Source organism: Hypanus sabinus, chromosome 14 (genome assembly GCF_030144855.1).
Source record: "Hypanus sabinus isolate sHypSab1 chromosome 14, sHypSab1.hap1, whole genome shotgun sequence".
NCBI classification, from domain to species: domain Eukaryota; kingdom Metazoa; phylum Chordata; class Chondrichthyes; order Myliobatiformes; family Dasyatidae; genus Hypanus; species Hypanus sabinus.
Window position 1 is genome coordinate 75,805,023 of NC_082719.1, and position 19,022 is coordinate 75,824,044.

At 41.8% G+C, this 19,022-nt stretch overlaps 1 protein-coding gene across 4 annotated transcripts in view; it reads right to left on the minus strand.

The window, feature by feature from the left end:
• rusc2 (RUN and SH3 domain containing 2) overlaps nucleotides 1–19,022 on the minus strand; it is a 133,185-nt gene that overhangs the window by 73,687 nt on the left and 40,476 nt on the right. For 2 of the 4 annotated variants that reach the window (XM_059989446.1, XM_059989450.1), the window contains exons 2-3: nucleotides 11,808–12,040; nucleotides 626–2,630 (exon numbers count right to left, since the gene is read on the minus strand). In XM_059989446.1, the coding sequence (XP_059845429.1) occupies nucleotides 626–2,540 (1,915 nt within the window). In that variant the 5' untranslated portion in view covers nucleotides 2,541–2,630; nucleotides 11,808–12,040. Of the gene's footprint in view, nucleotides 1–625; nucleotides 2,631–4,677; nucleotides 4,792–11,807; nucleotides 12,041–19,022 lie in introns of those variants that run through there. The other 2 variants (XM_059989448.1, XM_059989447.1) reach the window with 2 other exon arrangements.

The following is a 19,022-nucleotide window of genomic DNA, read 5'->3' on the forward strand; positions in this document are numbered from 1 at the left end:
CAGCTGCATTCTGACTGTAAGTTCTGGAATTGGCAGAGGGTGGTGAATCTGTGGAATTTGTTGCTACTGGCAGCTGTGGAGGCCAGGTCATCAGATGTATTTAAGGCGTAGGTTGATAGATTATTGATAAATCAGGGTGTGAAAGATTACAGGGAGAAGGCAGAAGAAGAACGGAATTGATCAGTCATGATCAATGGGCCAAATGGCCCAACTCTGCTCCTATATCTTATGGTCTAATAAGTGAAGCTGTTTAAACACACCGCACTCATATTATAGCAGTAATTAAAACAACAAAGATTTTACTGAGAAATAGCTTCTCTTAAATTCATTCAGGTAAGATAAAAAGGAAATTAATAGATGTGAAGAAACAAAATAATTTTTTTTACAGACAGTATTCTGATTCTAGTACAAAGCTGAGCTGTGTGTAACAGCTGAACCTTTCTGACTATACATGATGCTAACATGTATGCCATATAAAAGTGTTTTCATATCTTATTGTTCAAGTAGTTTTGCTGAGATGAAACAAAAATACATATATTTAGTTATAACAGAAAAAGTGACCAGAACTACAAAGTGATATTGTAAATGTCTATTAGACCAGTGAATAAGTTATGCACCAGCTTACCTTCCACTTTAATTCTGCTGTCAAACGATGTCTCCCTCTCAATCTGTTGTTTATTAATTGGTTTCCTGGATTCTTCTCCATTGTAACATGGTCCACAATCTACCAGGTGAGCTCTCTCATGCCCATTTGAATTACTGTTTTTGTTGAAGTGATTAATAAAGGGTGCATCACATGATGTTGTTAAATCCATTCTTGCAGTGGTTCTGCCAGGCATGCCATGGTAATGGTCTTCTGAATAAGCAAACACATTATTTTCTTTCTGATTTTCCAGTATTGGAGAGAACTCTATTGATTCTCCACTAGATTTGAGTGGTGGCGAGTTTCCACTTTTTTTCCTGGTTCGAGCAATTTCAGCAAATGAAGTTACTCGCCTTGGTGGTGATCTCTGAGATGTACCTGTGTGACCATCACTCAGCTTGCCTGGGCAGCTATACATGCGTTCCAGGGATCCCAACCCGGCAGTCGGACTTTTATCCAAACTGCGATCGTAGCTCCTTGATCTCTGCCTACCAGAAGCATTTGAAGCTACATTCACGTACACTTGACCTTCTATGAGGTTTTCAGAAGATTCTGCTGCTGGTTTCTCAGAACAGCAATGATCAGTGTTATTCTTTGTGTCTTCTGGCTGCTGAAAGAGGTAATATTCTGTAGGGTGACTAGGGCTTGTACTTTTAATGTGATCTTCTGAGCAGCTTGTTATCGATGATCCAACTGGGCTTGGTGTAGACTGCGATGATAGGTCACAAGTCACAAGCTTATAATAATTTTGTGTGGCAACAACTAGTCTTGCTTGACTTTGAAAACAAGCAGTTGAATCTGAATTCTCAGAAGAACAGGGCACATTTTCACATGGTAGATGGTAAGAATTGCAGTTGTCATCTACAGCAACTGAACACTGCTGACACAGACAATTTTGCATGGCAGTATCCCCATTGTTTGTCTCACATGAATTCTTTGGCTCACTAGGTGAAGAATGTAGGTCCAAGTAGAATGCACCCATGTCTGAGTGACAACAGTATGAAGAATCATGGGACATGTTACCTGAACTTAGATTGGACTTTGACTGGCTTTTCATTTTATTGTAGATGGCTGTAAAGTTGACCAGGACACCATCTGAACTGTTGCATGAGGAATCACTATTATAGGTCATATGCTGATTATCTACTTCAGATTGATCTGAGAAGACACAACTTCTGCTTTGTTGCATATCTAAACTGGAGCAGCTGCATGTTCTGCTCTCCAGTATATTTTGCTTCCTGAACATTTCATCTGGGCTGCTGCCCAGTCCTTCATTACAATCAAAAAATAAGGTTGATGTGCTTTCATTAGTACAGTTGCATATAGGTTGTTGTATTAAGTCAGCTGATGCTGATCTTGATGTGATGGGGTTATCTGACTTTTTGCCGTCACATGCATGAGTTTGTTCCTCTTGATCTTCAATAATTCCTTGCCCACTGGGCGGGCTCCACTGTTGTGTACTGTTCTCAGCAGAATGAAGATGAAATGGCTGTTCATGCAGAACAAATGGTGGGTTACTAATGTTGCTATTCTGAGAATGAAAAGAACAATTATTGGAGCTCTCCTGATCATTGTTCTCATGATTTTTCAAATTTAATGAATTGTGCTGTTCGATTGCAGAGATTTCTTTTGAAATCAGTCGCCTTGCATCAGTTTCATGTGTTGTCCCAGGAGGTAAGCAAGAGGCCTGAATTAAGCTGCTGTACAATAATGTTTCCTTCTGAAGCAGGTCCCTCTCTGGCAGTGATGTAGTTCTTGTGATTCCCAGATCATTGTGGTAGAAGGGGTTTGATCTTTTGCCTATGTTGCAGCATTGTCTGTCTGGGACTTGACAATGAACCAGGGGAATATGATGTACAATTAAAGTTTCTCCAGTCAGTTTGGGTGGGCTATCCATGATGTATCAGGTCATCAACCAAGTTGAGCAAAACATACAGCATCTCCAATGAACATATTGATAGTCTGTGACATACCGTAGTTCATAAACCTGGAAAACATAGGAGAAAACAAAAACAAGGCTTTACAGGATTTGTTTTATCAGGTTAAGTCCTAGTAACACTTCTCTACTTTTAGGATCAATTAGTGACTTGATACTTTAGACTATGTTAACCTATATCATGCTGTTTAGAACTATAAAAAATGAGCAGAGCACACAAACTGCACATCAAGGGGGTAAATTTAAACAATTATTTCAGTGAATGAGTGGATAATCGATAGATCAAGTATTATGCAGTAATAGGAGAAATAATTAGTATTGATCCATTCAGATGCAAACTGGATTGATCATTTTCCACGATAACATTATGAAATATTGGGAAAGTGGGGGGAGGAACTAAGCAGACTGGCCCTGCCCTCATTAGAGTTTGGGTGAATAAAAGATGATCTCTTTGAAACATACACAATCCTTATGACACTTGGAAAGGAAATACAGAGATAAATTAATCTTTGAAATTCAATACCCAAGAGTAGCGTGGAGGCTCAGTTGTTGCAGCTGTTTGCTAGAAATTGATTTTTGGACATTAACAGAATCAAGGCATCTGGAATAAATACAGGAAAGTGGTCCAAAGGTAAAGGATAAGTACTGGACTAATTGATTGGCAGTGTAAGTGAAAGAAGCCAAACAGACTACCCTGCTTCAATTTCTTGTGTTTATAGTACATCTGTAATTTGAGACATGACATGCAATAAATAAGGCAAAATTGGGTGGAGCAGGTGATTTGGACCCAATGTGTTACAGTTTTACATCACTACGGTTTTTATTGAATCATTCTTTGATTGAAATGATTACTCAACAAAACCATGTTACCATTTAAAAAGCCAGATGATAAATAAGCAAGAAGAATGTTGCTCTATTTGTTTAAATGAAAGGATGCTGGGAAAAAACCCTACTGTGCTAATTTATTGGATGCTACTTTTTTTTTTAAAGATTAACTGCAAGACTCACTTGAGATATCCACAGATTAAAAGCAGTCAGGGGCATTTCTGATTTAAAATAGATTATCATTTTGCTGCTTTGTTTAGAATATTTCTACTTTTAGCATCTCAAAACTTATTTTGGTTTTTCTGACTGTCTAGGTCAGAAAAGATGCATACATTAGGATGCTCCTCATTGGCTACAGCTTGGCATTCAATACCATCATCCCCTCAAAAGTAATCAATAATCTTCACAACGTAGGCCTCAATACTTCCTTGTGCAACTGGAGCCTTGATTTCCTCACTTGCAGACCCCAGTCAGTTCAAATTCAACAACAACATCTGCTCCACAATCTCCATCAGCACAGGTACACCACAAGGCTGTGTACTTAGCCCCATTTTCTTCTCACTTTATATTTATGACTATGAGGATAAGCATAGTCTGCTAACGATACCACTGTCGTGAGCCAAATCAAAGATAGTGAAATTGATGCCACGACAACAACCTCTTACTCTATGTCAGCAAGACCAGGAAGAGGAGGAGGTGGTCCATGAGCTAGTCCTCATTGGAGGATCAGAGATGGAGGGTGTCAGCAACTTTAAATTCTTCAGTGTTATCATTTTAGAGGACCTGTCCTGGACCCAACATGCAAGAGCCATTACAAAGAAAGCACAGCAGCACCTCTACTTCATTAGGAGTTTGTGAAGATTTGGCATGACATCTAAAATTTTAACAAACTTCTATATATACGTGATGGAGAGTATATTGACTGGTTGTATCACAGCTTGGTATGGAAACACCAATATCCTTGATTAGAAAATCAGACAAAAATAGTGGATATAGCTCAGTCCATCATGGATAAAGTCCTTCCCATCACTGAGCACATCTACACAATGTTTTGTTGCAGGAAAGCAGCAACCACTATCAGAGACCCCAACTAGCAGTAGACCCCAACCACCCAGGCCATGCTCTCTTTTCACTGCTGCCATCAAGAACCTCAGGACTCATACCACCAGCTTCTAGAACAGCTATAACCTTTTAACCATCAGACTCCTGAACCACAGGGGATAACTTCACTCAACTTCACATGCATCATCACTGAAATGTTTCCACAACTTACAGACTCATTCAAGAATTCTTCATCTCATGTTTTTGATATTATTTATCTATTTTTTCCCTTTTCTACTTGCACACATTTGTTGTCATTTGCATATCGGTTGTTGTCCATCTTGTTGGGTACAGTCTTCCATTGATTCTATTATGTTTCCTGGATTTACTGTGTTATGTCTGAAAGAAAACGAAACTCAGGGTTGTATATGGCGACATTTACGTACTTTGATGATAAATTTACTTTGGGGAATCAACTGCACTATTGATAATTTTACTTTCTCATGTTTGACAGGAGAATACACATCATAGTGCAATAGTCTCTGGTTTATTATTCCATACATTATTATTGCATAGCATTGCACATCGGTAAATTATTGTGTTTATTATTATTCTGTACTTCATTATTTGTTAATATTATTACTACATTTATTATTATTCTTGCTAAGTGTGTTTTTAAATGTAGCTGCTATAACAAAATAATTTCCCACTCGGGTTCAATAGAGTACTTATTATTAATAATAGTAATTCTTAAATCATTGTGAGAAACCAAAAGAATTTAGTAATATCTGCTTAGAGTACTTCATCCCCATTCAAGAACATGGGAAAGAGAAAAGTAATGAACCTTTGAGTTCTCACATATTCACTCTTGTGTAGGGGTTTACTTGCAACAGATTAACAAAACAGTGATGAGGCCAGTCCGACCATGGACTTTGGTCAGACTATTGACAAGAAACCACTTAGTAGTCTGATCCAAAAGGTTAAACCTGATGGGATCCAAGTTAAGCTGACAAACTAGACCCAAAATTGGCAAGGTAAGAGGAAACGGATGACAATGCTGGAGAATTGCCTTTATTAAAGAAACCTTGTTACTAAGGGTGTAGCACAGGGAATAGGATCTCTGCTTATTGCTTTCATTAATGAATTACATGCAGTGGCTATTTTATTAGGTATCTCATGTACCTAACAAAGTGGCCACTGTGTATATGTCTGTGGTCTTCTGCTGCTGGAACACATCGGATTCAACGTTTGATAATATTGTGCATTCGGAGATACTCTTCTGCTTACTAACGTATGGTTATTTGAGTTATTGTTGCTTTCCTGCCAGCTTAATCTCATGTGACCATTCTCTTCTAACCTCTCTCATTAATAAGGCATTTTCAGCTACTAGGTGCTTTTTTATTTGTTTTTTGCATTTCTGTAAATTCTACAGACTGCTGTCCATGAAAATCCCAGAAGTTTCTGAGATACTCAAACCACCCCAACAGGCACCAACAATCATTTCACAGTCAAGTCAATTAAATCACATTTCTTTCCCATTCTGATGTTTGGTCTGAACAACAACTGAAGCTCTTCACATGACTGGCTGATTAGGTACTTGCACTAACGGGGTGTTCAGGTGAACCTAACAAAGTGGTCACTGAGTGTAGGTATGATGGCAAATGACACAGAAATTGTTGATGTGTCAATAGTGAGAATGATTATCTTAGGTTACTGAATAACCTCCCCCCCCCCCCCCCCCCCCATCCTCATCACATTCTACAGGGGTTGTATTGAGAGCATCCTGAGCAGCTGCATCACTGCCTGGTTTGGAAATTGTACCATCTCGGATCGCAAGACCCTGCAGCGGATAGTGAGGTCAGCTGAGAAGATCATCGGGGTCTCTCTTACTGCCATCATGGACATTTACACTACACGCTGCATCCGCAAAGGAAACAGCATTATGAAGGATCCCATGCACCCCTCATACAATCTCTTCTCTTGTCAACCTGAAATTATTAACCTGCTTAGTTGAGGAAAAATGTACCAGAGACACGAAATTACCTCTGAAACGGGTTTTATTCAGAGAGGAGTTCGCAGCCCCATGCACTTCGGGCGTAAGGTAGCCAACTCCCAATTTGTCGGTTTACAAAGGTCATACTTATACCCAAAAGCAGGGTACTACATTCACAAATATGGTTACCGATTCAAATTCATCAATTCATTGGCTATTGCATAGCTAAGCACGCAAAAATACTCAGAATAAGCATAGACGCAAGTGTAATACTTGGAATGGGTATGGACGCAAGCAAAACACTCGAAATAGGTATATAGCTCAAAATACTTTGCCAAACACATTGTCTTGTGGTCGTAAGGTTCCTCTTTGTGGTTGCCACATGCTGTCTGGCATCTTATTTTAGCTACCTCTTCCCTGTCCTTCTACTCTTCCCCAGTGATGTATCCTCTCCCTGGTCCTGTCTACATATTTTGCTACACTTACCCCTCACCCACCCCTTCTGCACATACCCCTTACCCTCTTCACATTCTCATTCCCTCCTATGATCATGAAATGATCACTCATCAATATCGTGAAAATCCTCTGGTGCAGGTTCGACGAATTCGGTGGCCTTGACGGTTGCTCGTACTACCATCAGTGGGTTAGCCGGCAGTAGGTCCCCTAACGAGGCCATCATGTCGTTCAGGACACATTTGACAATGGTGATACAGACAAAAAACCCTATAATAGCCGTCAGCGCATAAATAGCCCCATTGATCAACCAGTCCCTCCATGCTCCCCTGGTGGCGTTCCCAAGGCTCATGAGACCACAGGCCAGATAGTTCTGATTGTGGGCCGCCTGATGCTCCCAATGAGAAAAAGCCAGCTGCCCCATATCCGGCCACCTGACCTGCGGTTAGGGTGGTCAGGACTTGGTAATCTGCACAAAATTCTTGGGAGACCTCTCTCTTGTACCTCCCAGACGGGCAGGACAGGGGACCACAAGTCCCAGGGCAAGGGATGGCGGTGGGGAAGAAGGTGCCATAGGCCACCGAGAAAGGGTATGAGTACTCCAGGAAGTTGGTGGCAATGCCGTTATAGAAGAAAATATACCCCAGGAGGGTATACATGGTCTCAGTGCAACCCTTACCCTTTAGGTGTATTGCATCACTCCATTCTCCTCTACCGGCAGATGCCAACACTCGTTTGGTACTCCTGCGATATTCAGGTCGTAGGAATACATGATCATTGACTTGGAGGTGGGTGCAGTTCCCCTTCCCACAAAGAAGTTGCACCCCCGGTCCAGGGACTGGCACTTTGTCTCATGGCAAGAACAAGAGACCCCTAAGGGGTCCTTGGTGGGGTGACACTCCCTTTTCCTACAGGGCTTGGAGAGGTAGGTGACGTTATTCGAGATATACACATCTGAACATCCCCACCCTGTTCCGAAGTAGCAGTTCTGATATCGGTCACCCTTCGGGGGCTTGGGATTCCCCTCTCACCAGAGCTCTTCTTTCATCCACGGGAGGAATCGAACAGCCCCGATATGATCTGACCACTTAATGATGGATGGGGGAAACAGGCAGTCCGCGACAGGGGCCGTGGAAGAGTCACAAGTGAGTTCCGCCCTCTTTCCCTCAGGCAATATTTTGCTGGCAGGGGCACATCGGAAGGGTTGATTGGCACAATCCCAGTGTGGGAAAATGGTGAAGAGCGAGGAGACACTGGCAGGGTGGGGATAGCAAATGATTGTTGTAGTGCCATACAGTCGTTTGTGCACGTTTTGGAAATAGTTATCACTTATAAACCCTGAGGAGGATCTTCCAAAGGTGTGGACTTTGGGGAAACCCCAATCCATTTTCTGCCTTGAAATGTCCCCCTTCAATCTCTTTAGGGGTTTTGGTTCCTCGTCCAGCCGTCCCTCAACCTTTGCCCTATACCCCATTATCCCTAAAAGAATACAGATAACCAAGAGCATCCTACCTTCCATTACCAGAGTACAGTTTCAAGGATGTGGCACGACAAGGAAAAAGGAATTTAAACACACAACAGTTCAATCAAGTCCGTTTATCAGTCCCTTCATTTATCTGTAGTTTCTAGTGAGTCCGAGGTCCAGCGCTTGCAGTCGCTCAGATGAATCCAAATGAATCCTTCACCTTGACAGCAGAGGGGGTCTGCAGGAGGACCTGGTACGGTCCTTTCCACCGGGGTCCCAGCTTGGGTCGATTCCAGTTCCTTATTAACACCCAATCTCCTGGTTCTGCTCCCTGCCACTCGCCTTTTTTGTCAGGAACAGGTCTTGAGGCTTCCTTCACCTGAGTATGTACAAACTTAAGAGACAAAGTTAAATGCTTGAGGTAGCACTGCAATTCCTCGCCCATCATTTGTAGATCTACTCGTATTGGTGGGGTGTTTTTGGTCACTGCCCCATGGGGTTCTACTTGGGTGTTGGTAAACTATTTCAGCAGCAGTTCGCCTGGTACCAGTTTGAGGTGTAATGCACATGTGATACAGTGCCAGGGGAAGGACTTTAAGTCAATTTAGTCCTGTTTCAAGAGTCAATTTAGTTAGTTTATCCTTCAGGGTGCCGTTTGCACATTCCACGATTCCTGCGGCTCGGGGGTGATAGGCACAGTGGAATTGTTGTTCAATCTTTAGTATTTCACAGAGTTCTTTGTTTACTTTCCCAATGAAGTGCGGACCGTTATCAGATGAGTCTTTGTGGGATACCAAAACGAGGAATAACTTCTTTCAGCAGTATTCGCACTACTGTGGAAGCCTTGTTGTTCGTTGTGGGGAAGGCTTCAATCCATTTACTGGAGACGTCAATTATAACTAAACAGTACTTGTAACAATTCAACTTAGATAACTCAATAAAGTCCATTTGTAATGTGTCAAACGGTCCTGCTGGGGTTGGGGTGCACCCTTTATCACATCTAATAGATTTACCTGGGTTTACTTTATGGCAAATTAAGCAACCCCTTGCCCGTCTCTCTGCTGCCTCATTCAAACTGGAGAACCACCATGTTTTTAATAACAGCATACACATTCCCTCTTTGCCGAGGTGGGTGTCAGAGCGGAGGCGGTCGACCAGGACAGGCAGGAGAGTATCAGGAATACAAGTCTGACCTGCTGGGGTCTGCCAGAGGCCCGTTGCGTTATTAATAATACAACCATGTCAATTTCATCAATAAAACATCAATTTCTGTCGCGGGGCGTCCCCCTGTAATCGCACGATGTCGGATATGCCTGGGCTATCAACCAGCTGCCTGGCAGGCAGAAGGCACGGGGCCGAATCCACAGTTATTGTTTTAGAGGAGGAGGCCCGCTTGGCTGCCAGGTCTGTCCTGGCATTGCCTTTACTTATGGGAGAGTCATCGGATAAGTGGGCGGCACATTTTATAATAGCAAGCTTACCGGGGAGCTGGATGGCTTTGAGCAAATTGTCAATGTAGGGGCCGTTGGCACTGCTTTTGCCAGCCGATGTTTGGAAGCCCCGCTGCGCCCATAGCGTGCCAAAATCATGAGCGACCCCAATGCATAGCGTGAATCCGTGTAAATATTGGCTGTCTGACCCGAAGTGAGGATGCATGCGCAAGTGAGGGCGAAAAGCTCAGTCTGTTGGGCCGAGACTGGTGGGTGGAAGGCTGCCGCCTCCAGGGTGGTGTGTGGGGTCACAAAGGCATAACCTGATTGCCGGCCACCGTCCAGGGAGACAGAGGACGAACGGTCCACAAGTATCAGGTCCGGATTGTCGAACTCAATGTCCTGGAGGTCTGGCCGCGGGGAAATGAGGAAGTGGTTTCGGTCTACACAGGAGTGGGGAGGCTCGGATAGAAGGTCAGGCGGGTGATCCACAAAGGTAGCAGGGTTATGTGTGGTACAATAGGCGAACATCAGCAACAGATTATGGAGAAGAGCAATCTCGTAGCGGCTGAGTCTCGCCTGAGTGAGATGTTTAGTTGGAGCATGGTTAGAAGGGCAGTTACCGCATGGGAAGAGTAGACCATCACTGGTTGATGTAGGGAAACTAAAAAGTTCCCTTGGGGTCACCCTGTAGATCTTAATAGTACTCAGCAAATATTCAATAAACTCCTCCGGTTTCTGCTTTCTGTCCGGGGCACCCTGCACCACCACTACCAGCATTTCATTGGGCTTCCAGGGGGTATACACAGAAACCATCAAGGGATTTTGCACAGCATCCTCAGCCTGGGCTGGACTGTGATGAGGGTTAGGGACCTCTTGCATTGGCATCTGTCGGGTGGGGGGGGGGGGGCTTGGATCTACCCGGATCTTTGGTGGGGTAGGGCCAATCAGAGTACTTTCAAGCAAGGGCTGCATCAGGATTATCCTCGGGGTCAAAGGGTCAAACTTGTCCTCTTGGGGGGTCTATCAATGGGCCGTCACCCACATAAAGGTTCCGTCTTGTAGTCCATTTATGAGCCATGCAGTTCTTAGGGGTCGCAGGTTTAGTACCTTGTGTGTCCCCTTTCCTGGTTTTAGCTCGTGTACGGGCCGCAATAGGGTTGGTGAACCGTGGACTTGGGGTTGGGAGTGTATAAGGGAGGGGCGATCATGGGTCAAGGGCACAGGGGGAGCGGAAGGTTCCGAAGGTACAGGCGGGATGGATTCGCAGACCCCACAGGTGAAGGGACCTGGTGCTCCTCCTCCTCCTCAGTGTCCTCATTGGGTCAAATAGGGTCTGTAGCCCAGTCATATCCGGTGCCAGCCTTTTATCATCAAGTTTTACATTATGATCATCAATCCTACGCTGTTCATCATAGATTTCACATAAGGCCTTCAGTACCAGCCAGCCCTGGGTTTTCCGTCACTATCATTGATGGGTATCTTTCTATTTTTTGCATTCACCTTCCAAGGAGGTCTGGCGGAAGCGCTCATTAAGTCTACTGGCCACGGTATACCATGCATAATTAGATCTTTCCATTTCTGTGAGACATTCTGTTGCCACACCTGTCCCTCTGCTCGCTTACACTTCTCAAGATCCCAGGTTCCCCCTAATGGCCAAAATTCATTCCCCAACTTCTTATTCATCTGTGCGCTCAGTCTCCGTAAATCTGTCTCGTTTTCAGGGAATTCTTTACACATTTTCCATAATGGCGTATTTGGTCCTGATTTATCTAGAGTCTGGCCCATTTTGGTAACTTACTCTCGCATCCACTTCAGTGTCCTGACCTTCGCATGGCATATTTCTGATCTTAACAACCAGTCTAAGGCAGGATGCGGTTTCAGTTGGATGTTGGAACCAGACCTTAATCAAATTAAATATGTATTGCTCCGGAGCTTCCAACCCCAAACCTCACGCAGGGACTCTAACCCCAACTTCTTAAACCAGGGGACTCGAACACCTTACTCTATGCAATTCTTACCTGTTATCCGTGTCTCCCAACTGAGGTTCTCCGTTTTGTCCATGGAGGCCATAGGATGGTCAGCCGGAGCCGAAGGGGTCGGAACAGGGAGTTAGAGAGGGAGAGAGAGACCGAGAAAAATCTCTCGGAGGGCCCTTCTGTCTCAACCCGCTCGTACCTGCCCGCCGATCTCTTACAACGGATCCTGAACTGCCAATTGCTTGGCTCCTGGCTCGGCTCGCCAAATTGTCAACCTGAAATTATTAACCTGCTCAGTTGAGGAAAATCACTAGAGACACGAAGTTACCTCTGAAACGGTTTTTAATTCAGAGAGGAGTTCGCAGCCCCATGCACTTCGGGCGTAAGGTAGCCAACTCCCAATTTGTCGGTTTACAAAGGTCATACTTATACCCAAAAGCAGGGTACTACATTCGCAAATATGGTTACCGATTCAAATTCATCAATTCATTGGCTATTGCATAGCTAAGCACGCAAAAATACTCAGAATAAGCATAGACGCAAGTGTAATACTTGGAATGGGTATGGACGCAAGCAAAACACTCGAAATAGGTATATAGCTCAAAATACTTTGCCAAACACATTGTCTTGTGGTCGTAAGGTTCCTCTTCTTTGTGGTTGCCACATGCTGTCTGGCATCTTATTTTAGCTACCTCTTCCCTGTCCTCCTACACTTCCCCAATGACGTATCCTCTCCCTGGTCCTGTCTACATATTTTGCTACACTTACTCCTCGCCCACCCCTTCTACACATACCCTTTATCCTCTTCACATTCTCACACCCTCCCGCCGTCTGGTAAAAGGCTCCGAAGCATTCGGGCTCTCACAACCAGACTATGTAACAGTTTCTTCCCCCAAGCTATCAGACTCCTCAATACCCAAAACCTGGACTGACACCTTGCCCTACTGTCCTGTTTATTATTTATTGTAATACCTGCAATGTTTTTGTGCACTTCATGCAGTCCGGTGTAGGTCTGTAGTCTAGTGTACCTTTCTCTGTGTTTTTTTTTTATTATGTAGCTCAGTCTAGTTTTTTGTACTGTGTCATGTAACACCATGGTCCTGAAAAACATTGTCTCATTTTTACTATGTACTGTACCAGCATGTTATGGTCGAAATGACAATAAAAGTTGACTTGACTTGAATATTGACCAGCTGGTAAATTGGGCAAAGCAATGGCAGATGAAACTTAACACCAATTAACTGTGAACTGATGCATTTTGTAGAACTAATAAAAGGGGAGCATACTCCCTGAATATCCTGTTGTGAATTGTGTGGATTTACCTAGCTCAGCAACGTAAATATCAAGCATTATCTATTACATCACTGCATCTTATAAAACAGATTAATATATGTGAGCGTTTATAAAAATAAAATTACTGCTGCAAAGAAAAACATGGATATGACATTCTGGTGGTATTATAAACTGATAATTTCTCGATCTTTCAAATATTTATCTATCTCCAAATTAAATAAACATGATGATCCAGCAGTCACCTCTCTTGGTGCCAGAGAATTCCAGAGGTTCGCTGTCCTCTGAGAGAATACGTTTTACACATCTCAATTTTAAATTGCCCGCTTATTTTGTAGCTAGTATATTCCCTTGTTCCTGACTCTACTGTTAGTGAAAACATCCACCCTGTGAAGTCTGTCTAGGATCTCACATGTTTGATAAAAAATGTAACCCCTTATCTTTCAAAACCACAAGGAATACAGACCCAAATACTGTAGTCTCTCCTGACAGATTTTTTTCCTCTGCCTATAGTGTAGTTGCAATGTGAAGTGCACTGCCTGCACTAGATGAGCATTTCAATCACCAAGATGTAAAAGGAAATGGATCAAGTGCTGTACAACAGCTATACAACTGCCCCCAACTTTTCAGTAGGTTTCAGTATTTATTCTTTGAGCATACCTCTGGATTCAGTAATATCCAAATATGGATAGGAGTGCTGAATATAAATTTAATTTTTTAATGCTCACAATCATGTCCAAATGGTTTCAATTCAATTTTCAGTTTTCTACAGCCACCATTGTTTATATATTGATCAATCTTCCAATTGTTTAGATTAGATGTCTTTCTGTGCAAAGAAGGGAAAAGTCAAATGAAAATATGGAAAATGAACTCTTTTCTATAAACTTGTGGGTACACAGTATAAAATGAATTTTGCAGCCAAGGTTCAAGACACACCCATTATATTTGTTCCACAGTAAATGCATGTCACATTTAAAAATGACCATTTGTTGTGCATCAAGCAGTTTGATCCAACAAATAAGACCATAAGACATAGGAGCAGAATTAGGCCATTCAGCCCATTGAGCCTGCTCTGCCATTCAATTACAGCTGATTTATTATTTCCCTCAAAACCATTCTATCTTCTTTTCATCTGTTCTTTGTTCTATAACCTATGATGTCCTTACAATTCAAGAACCTACTAACTTTCACTTTAAATATTCCCAATACCTTGACATCCACAGCCATCTGTGGTAATGAACCCTACAGATTCAGCACCTTCTGGCAAAGAAATTCCTCCTCACCTCGGTTCTAAAGCAACATCCTTATATATTCTGAGGCTGTGCCCTCTGTTCCTGAACTCCCTCATTACTGGAAACATGCTCTCAACTTCCACTTTATCTAGGCCTTTCAATATTCAATAGGTTTCAATGAAATCCTCACTCAGTCTTCTAAACTTCAGCGAGTGTAGGCCCAGAGGCATCAAACACTCATGTTAACTCTTTCATTCCTGGGATCATTCTCATGAACCTCCTCTGGACCCTCTCCAATGCCTGCACATCCTTTCTTAGATAAGAGGCTCAAAACTGCTCACAATGGTCCAAAGGTAGTCTGGCCATTGCCTTCAGTAGTTCGTCCCATTCATTCTACCTTGGCTCTTCCAATGGACAATCAATTCAGTTGGAAATTTTTTTTTCTCAGCATCTTCCCCTAATTTTCTTCTGATAGCTTTTGAGTCTGGATCCAGCACCTTGCCAAACAATTCATTCTAATCTTTTTTACTTGTGTAAAACATCCTCCAATTTCACTTCTGAATTTTTCCAGCTTTTTTTTTGTTTTCATTTTAGGTTTCCAGCATTTGAAGTTCTTACCAGAAACAGGGTGTTTCTATATATCATCTAAACCCTCCATTGTTTGAATCATTATGAGGAGTATAGATCAGGTAACTGCAAGCAGACTAATGTACCGTATTACTTAAGAACTTTAAAGGACAATTAAAAATCATCGACATGAAGTAGGCAGTCATATTTTTCACACCCAATGTAGGCAGATTTCCTTCCCTAAGGTATCATTAGTGATTCTACTGAGATTGCATATTGCTCTTACTGATAATTGTTCTTTTGATTTCCTATGGTTTTTAATTTATAAAACCTGAATTGTCAAGGTGAGATTTATATACATATTTAAAGGTATATTTGTGGATTATCCTTTTCATTCTACCATCACTGAATGTTGTTACAAAAATAGATGCTCTGGATAATGAATGCAAACTTTGGTATCTCAGAAAGTCTAGCACAAAAAGCAAAGGTAAAGTAAGATAAACAAGCAATAAGTAACTGGTTGGAGGAACACAGCAGGTCGAGCAGCATCTGTGGAGCAAAAGGAATTGTCAATGTTACGGGTTCAAAACTTAAATCATGGTTATTTATAGAAACTGTAGTTGGTACCATGTAATGACAAATCAATATTTTTCTCCCCAGCAGTTATTCCAAAAAATAAGTCACAATATTTCATATGATGTGGCAAAGGAAAACAGTAATGGTAATGTTCAATGTTTATGTTACTCAGTTAGATAAATCAATATCTAATGAATTTCAGGTATTAATCCTTCAAAGGAACAGATTGAGAAATGCTAGAGAATAAAATTCATAACATCTACAGATACATATCGGAACCTATTTAAAATTCCAGCAGATCATTTATTGACAGCACCATTCCAACCAAATCTCATACTGTTCAAACCTGGCCACTCTTTTCACTTGCCAAAGCCCAGTAGTTCAGATGGAGAATCCTGGATGAAGTATTTTTCTGACAGGCAATATTGATAAGCCATTCAGCAGTTTTAAGATATTCATATCATTTTAGGAAGTGTTGACCTGACATTAGCCTGGAGTTTGGAGGACTGTCCAACTCAGTAATGGATTGATGAACAAGTTTAGTTGTCTTTGGTGGATATATTTTGAGTATTTCTGACTTTAGGAGAGGTGAAATAGTTCAAAATTACACTGGACACCATTTTTCTTGGAAAGTGTTGTTTCTTCAGAGATTTTTATCTGCTTATGATAGACTACTTGAACACAAATATAATTTCAGACCACTTCTATCACAAAGGAGTTTGGAAAAACTAGTAACTAACTTTTATAGAATATATGTTTAATTGCATAATGGTGCTGATGCTTTCTAATAGTTCAACTAAGCTAAAAATGTTTTGCTCATGATTTTCATTTGTACTCAAGTTTTTGAGGCTTCTCAATTAAGTGCCCAACAATAATCAGCAAGCATTGATGGATTCCAGTTGGCCTGATACCATTTTTCCATGACCTCGATGTCTTCATGAAAGCTTTCACTTTGCTTCTCACTGACAGAGCCAAAATTTGCAGGGAAGAAGACTAAATGGGAATGCAGAAAATGAATCTTTAGTAACATACTGCACTTCATGGTTTTGTATGCTTGAAGCATGTTGTCAACCAGCTGCCAATAGTTTGGTGCTCTGTAATTGCCAAGAAAATTTTCAACGACATCCTTGAATGCCTTCCATGTGATTTTCTTTGGTCCCACTAGTTTTTCAAATTGCCTGTCACTCATGACCCATTTGATTTGTGAACCAATAAAAATGCCTTCCTTAACCTTGGCACCAGTTATTCTGGGAAAAATCTGTTTCAAATATTAAAATCCTTCATATAAGCGTCTAGCCTTTCTAAAACCAGACCTGCCATGCAGCATCCTCCCTGCCTAAGCATGCCCATGCATGCCTGGACAAGATAGAAAACTTTTCAGCTTACGTTATGGGAAACACATTAATTGACTTGAATTATGAACTGAAATTACAAATATAGGTGATTTCATAAAAATAGGGCATGATAAGGAAATTTCATGGTGATTTTCATGATCAGCAGCCCAAAATGCACGGGATACACCGAAAAGTATTCAGGAAGCAAAATCTTTTTTGTTCAGTGTTACCAACCATTTATTACAAATTATTATCACAAAAGTCCACTAGAATACTACAGCACAGTACAGGCCCTTCAGACCTCGACGTTGTGCCAACTCCTATATTCCTTCAAAAAAAGTACTAAACCCACACTACCCCATAACCCTCTATTTTTCTTTCATCCAAGTGCCTGTCCAAGAGGCTCTTAAATACCCCTAATGTGTTAGCCTCCACCACCATCCCTGCCACAGGGACCCACAACCCTCTGTGTAAAAAACCTACCCGTGATGTGTCCCCTAAACTTTCCTCCCTTAACTTTGTACATATGCCCTCTGGTGTTTGCTATTCATGCCCTGGGAAACAGGTACTGGCTATCCACCCTATCTATGCCTTTCATAATCTTGTAGAACTCTATCAAGTACCCTCTCATCCTTCTACGCTCCAAAGAGAAAAGTCCCAGCTCTGCTAACCTTGCCTCATAAGACTTGTTTTCCAATCCAGGCAACATCCTGGTAAATCTCCTCTGCACCCTCTCCATAGCTTCCACATCCTTCCTATACTGAGGTGACCAGAACTGAACACAATACTTTAAGTGTGGTCTGACCAGAGATTTGTAGAGTTGCAACATGACCTCTCTATTCTTGAACTCAATCCCCCTATTAATGAAGCCTAGCATCCCACAGGCCTTCTTAACTACCCTATCCACCTGTGCAGCAACCTTGAGGGATGTATGGATTTGAACCCCAAGGTCTCTTTGTTCATCCACACTCTTAAGTAACCGACCATTAACCCTGTACTCAGCCTTCTGGTTTGTCCTTCCAAAATGCATCATTTAGTATAGTCCCTATACTAAATCCCATTGGTTCATTTATCAAAACCAGAATCAGGTTAATTATCATTGACATATGTCATGAAGTTTGTTGTTTTGTGGCAGCATTACAGCATAATATATAAAATAAACTGTAAGCTACAATAAAAAAAATATATATATATATATACACACACATATACACACACACTAAAGTTCAAAGAGAACAAAAATAGTGAGGGTGTATTCATGGGTTCATTGTCCAATCAGAGATCTGATGCCGGAGGGGAGGAAGCTGTTCCTAAAGAGTCTTCAGGCTCCTGTGCCTCCTCTCTGATGGTAGTAGTTGCTAGTTGAGGATTTGTGCGCTGTCACGGGTCATCAAAACGTAAGTGTAGTATTCTTTTGTAAACAAGGACCAGCATCACTTTATGCAGGATTTTAGCACAGCTCTCCAAGAAGTACCAAAAAGTCAATGAGTCTTCTTACCATGGTAATAAATCTCATATTGAGGGAGTGGGGAGCTAGGGACAAATGAAAGGGAAGCAGGAAATGGTGTGGTGAGGAGCCAACTGGATGAAAGGTAAAGAACTTTCTTAATACGAAGACCAATTTACATTGCTTGCGGATGACCTGGTTCTCAGAAGCAACCAGTGATGGTTGCCTCAGGAAAACATAATCCATGTTGGTCCATAACGCTTCAAGATGAGAAAGGGTGTTGTCCTCTGCGTCACAGTAATGCCTGTAAATGAACTTCCAGAGTAGAACCCAAATAGTCATTATTTCATTTCACTGAGGAAAAAAGTCCATCTTCAGTTGTCTATTGCAGGAAACCGTAGCATTATATGGTTATCTGGGGGTGAAGTGAAAGAAACGATGACTGAACTTGAAATAACAGAGAATGTAACAGATCTTATGTGAAAATTGAGTGGAATCACTTGTAAATTGCAAGTGAGAAATGTGTAGATTGCTATATGCTGTAATTTGACTATGAAAGGCTTCAGCACTGGTATTGTTTGCACTGTTGTAACTATATGTTGTAACTATGTGGTTTTGTGCAGGTCTTGTAGCTTTAGTTTTTGGTCTTATTTTGTCTGGTGGATTTGGAGTTCCTTTCTGGGGACTTTGTTCTAAGATGGTAATGCGATATTAATACGCAGCAGCCCCTCCAGAATCTGGACTGGGGATTGCCAAACATTATGCGGACTTTCTGGTGTAGTCTATTTTGTCATGTGCTTTGTTGATATCA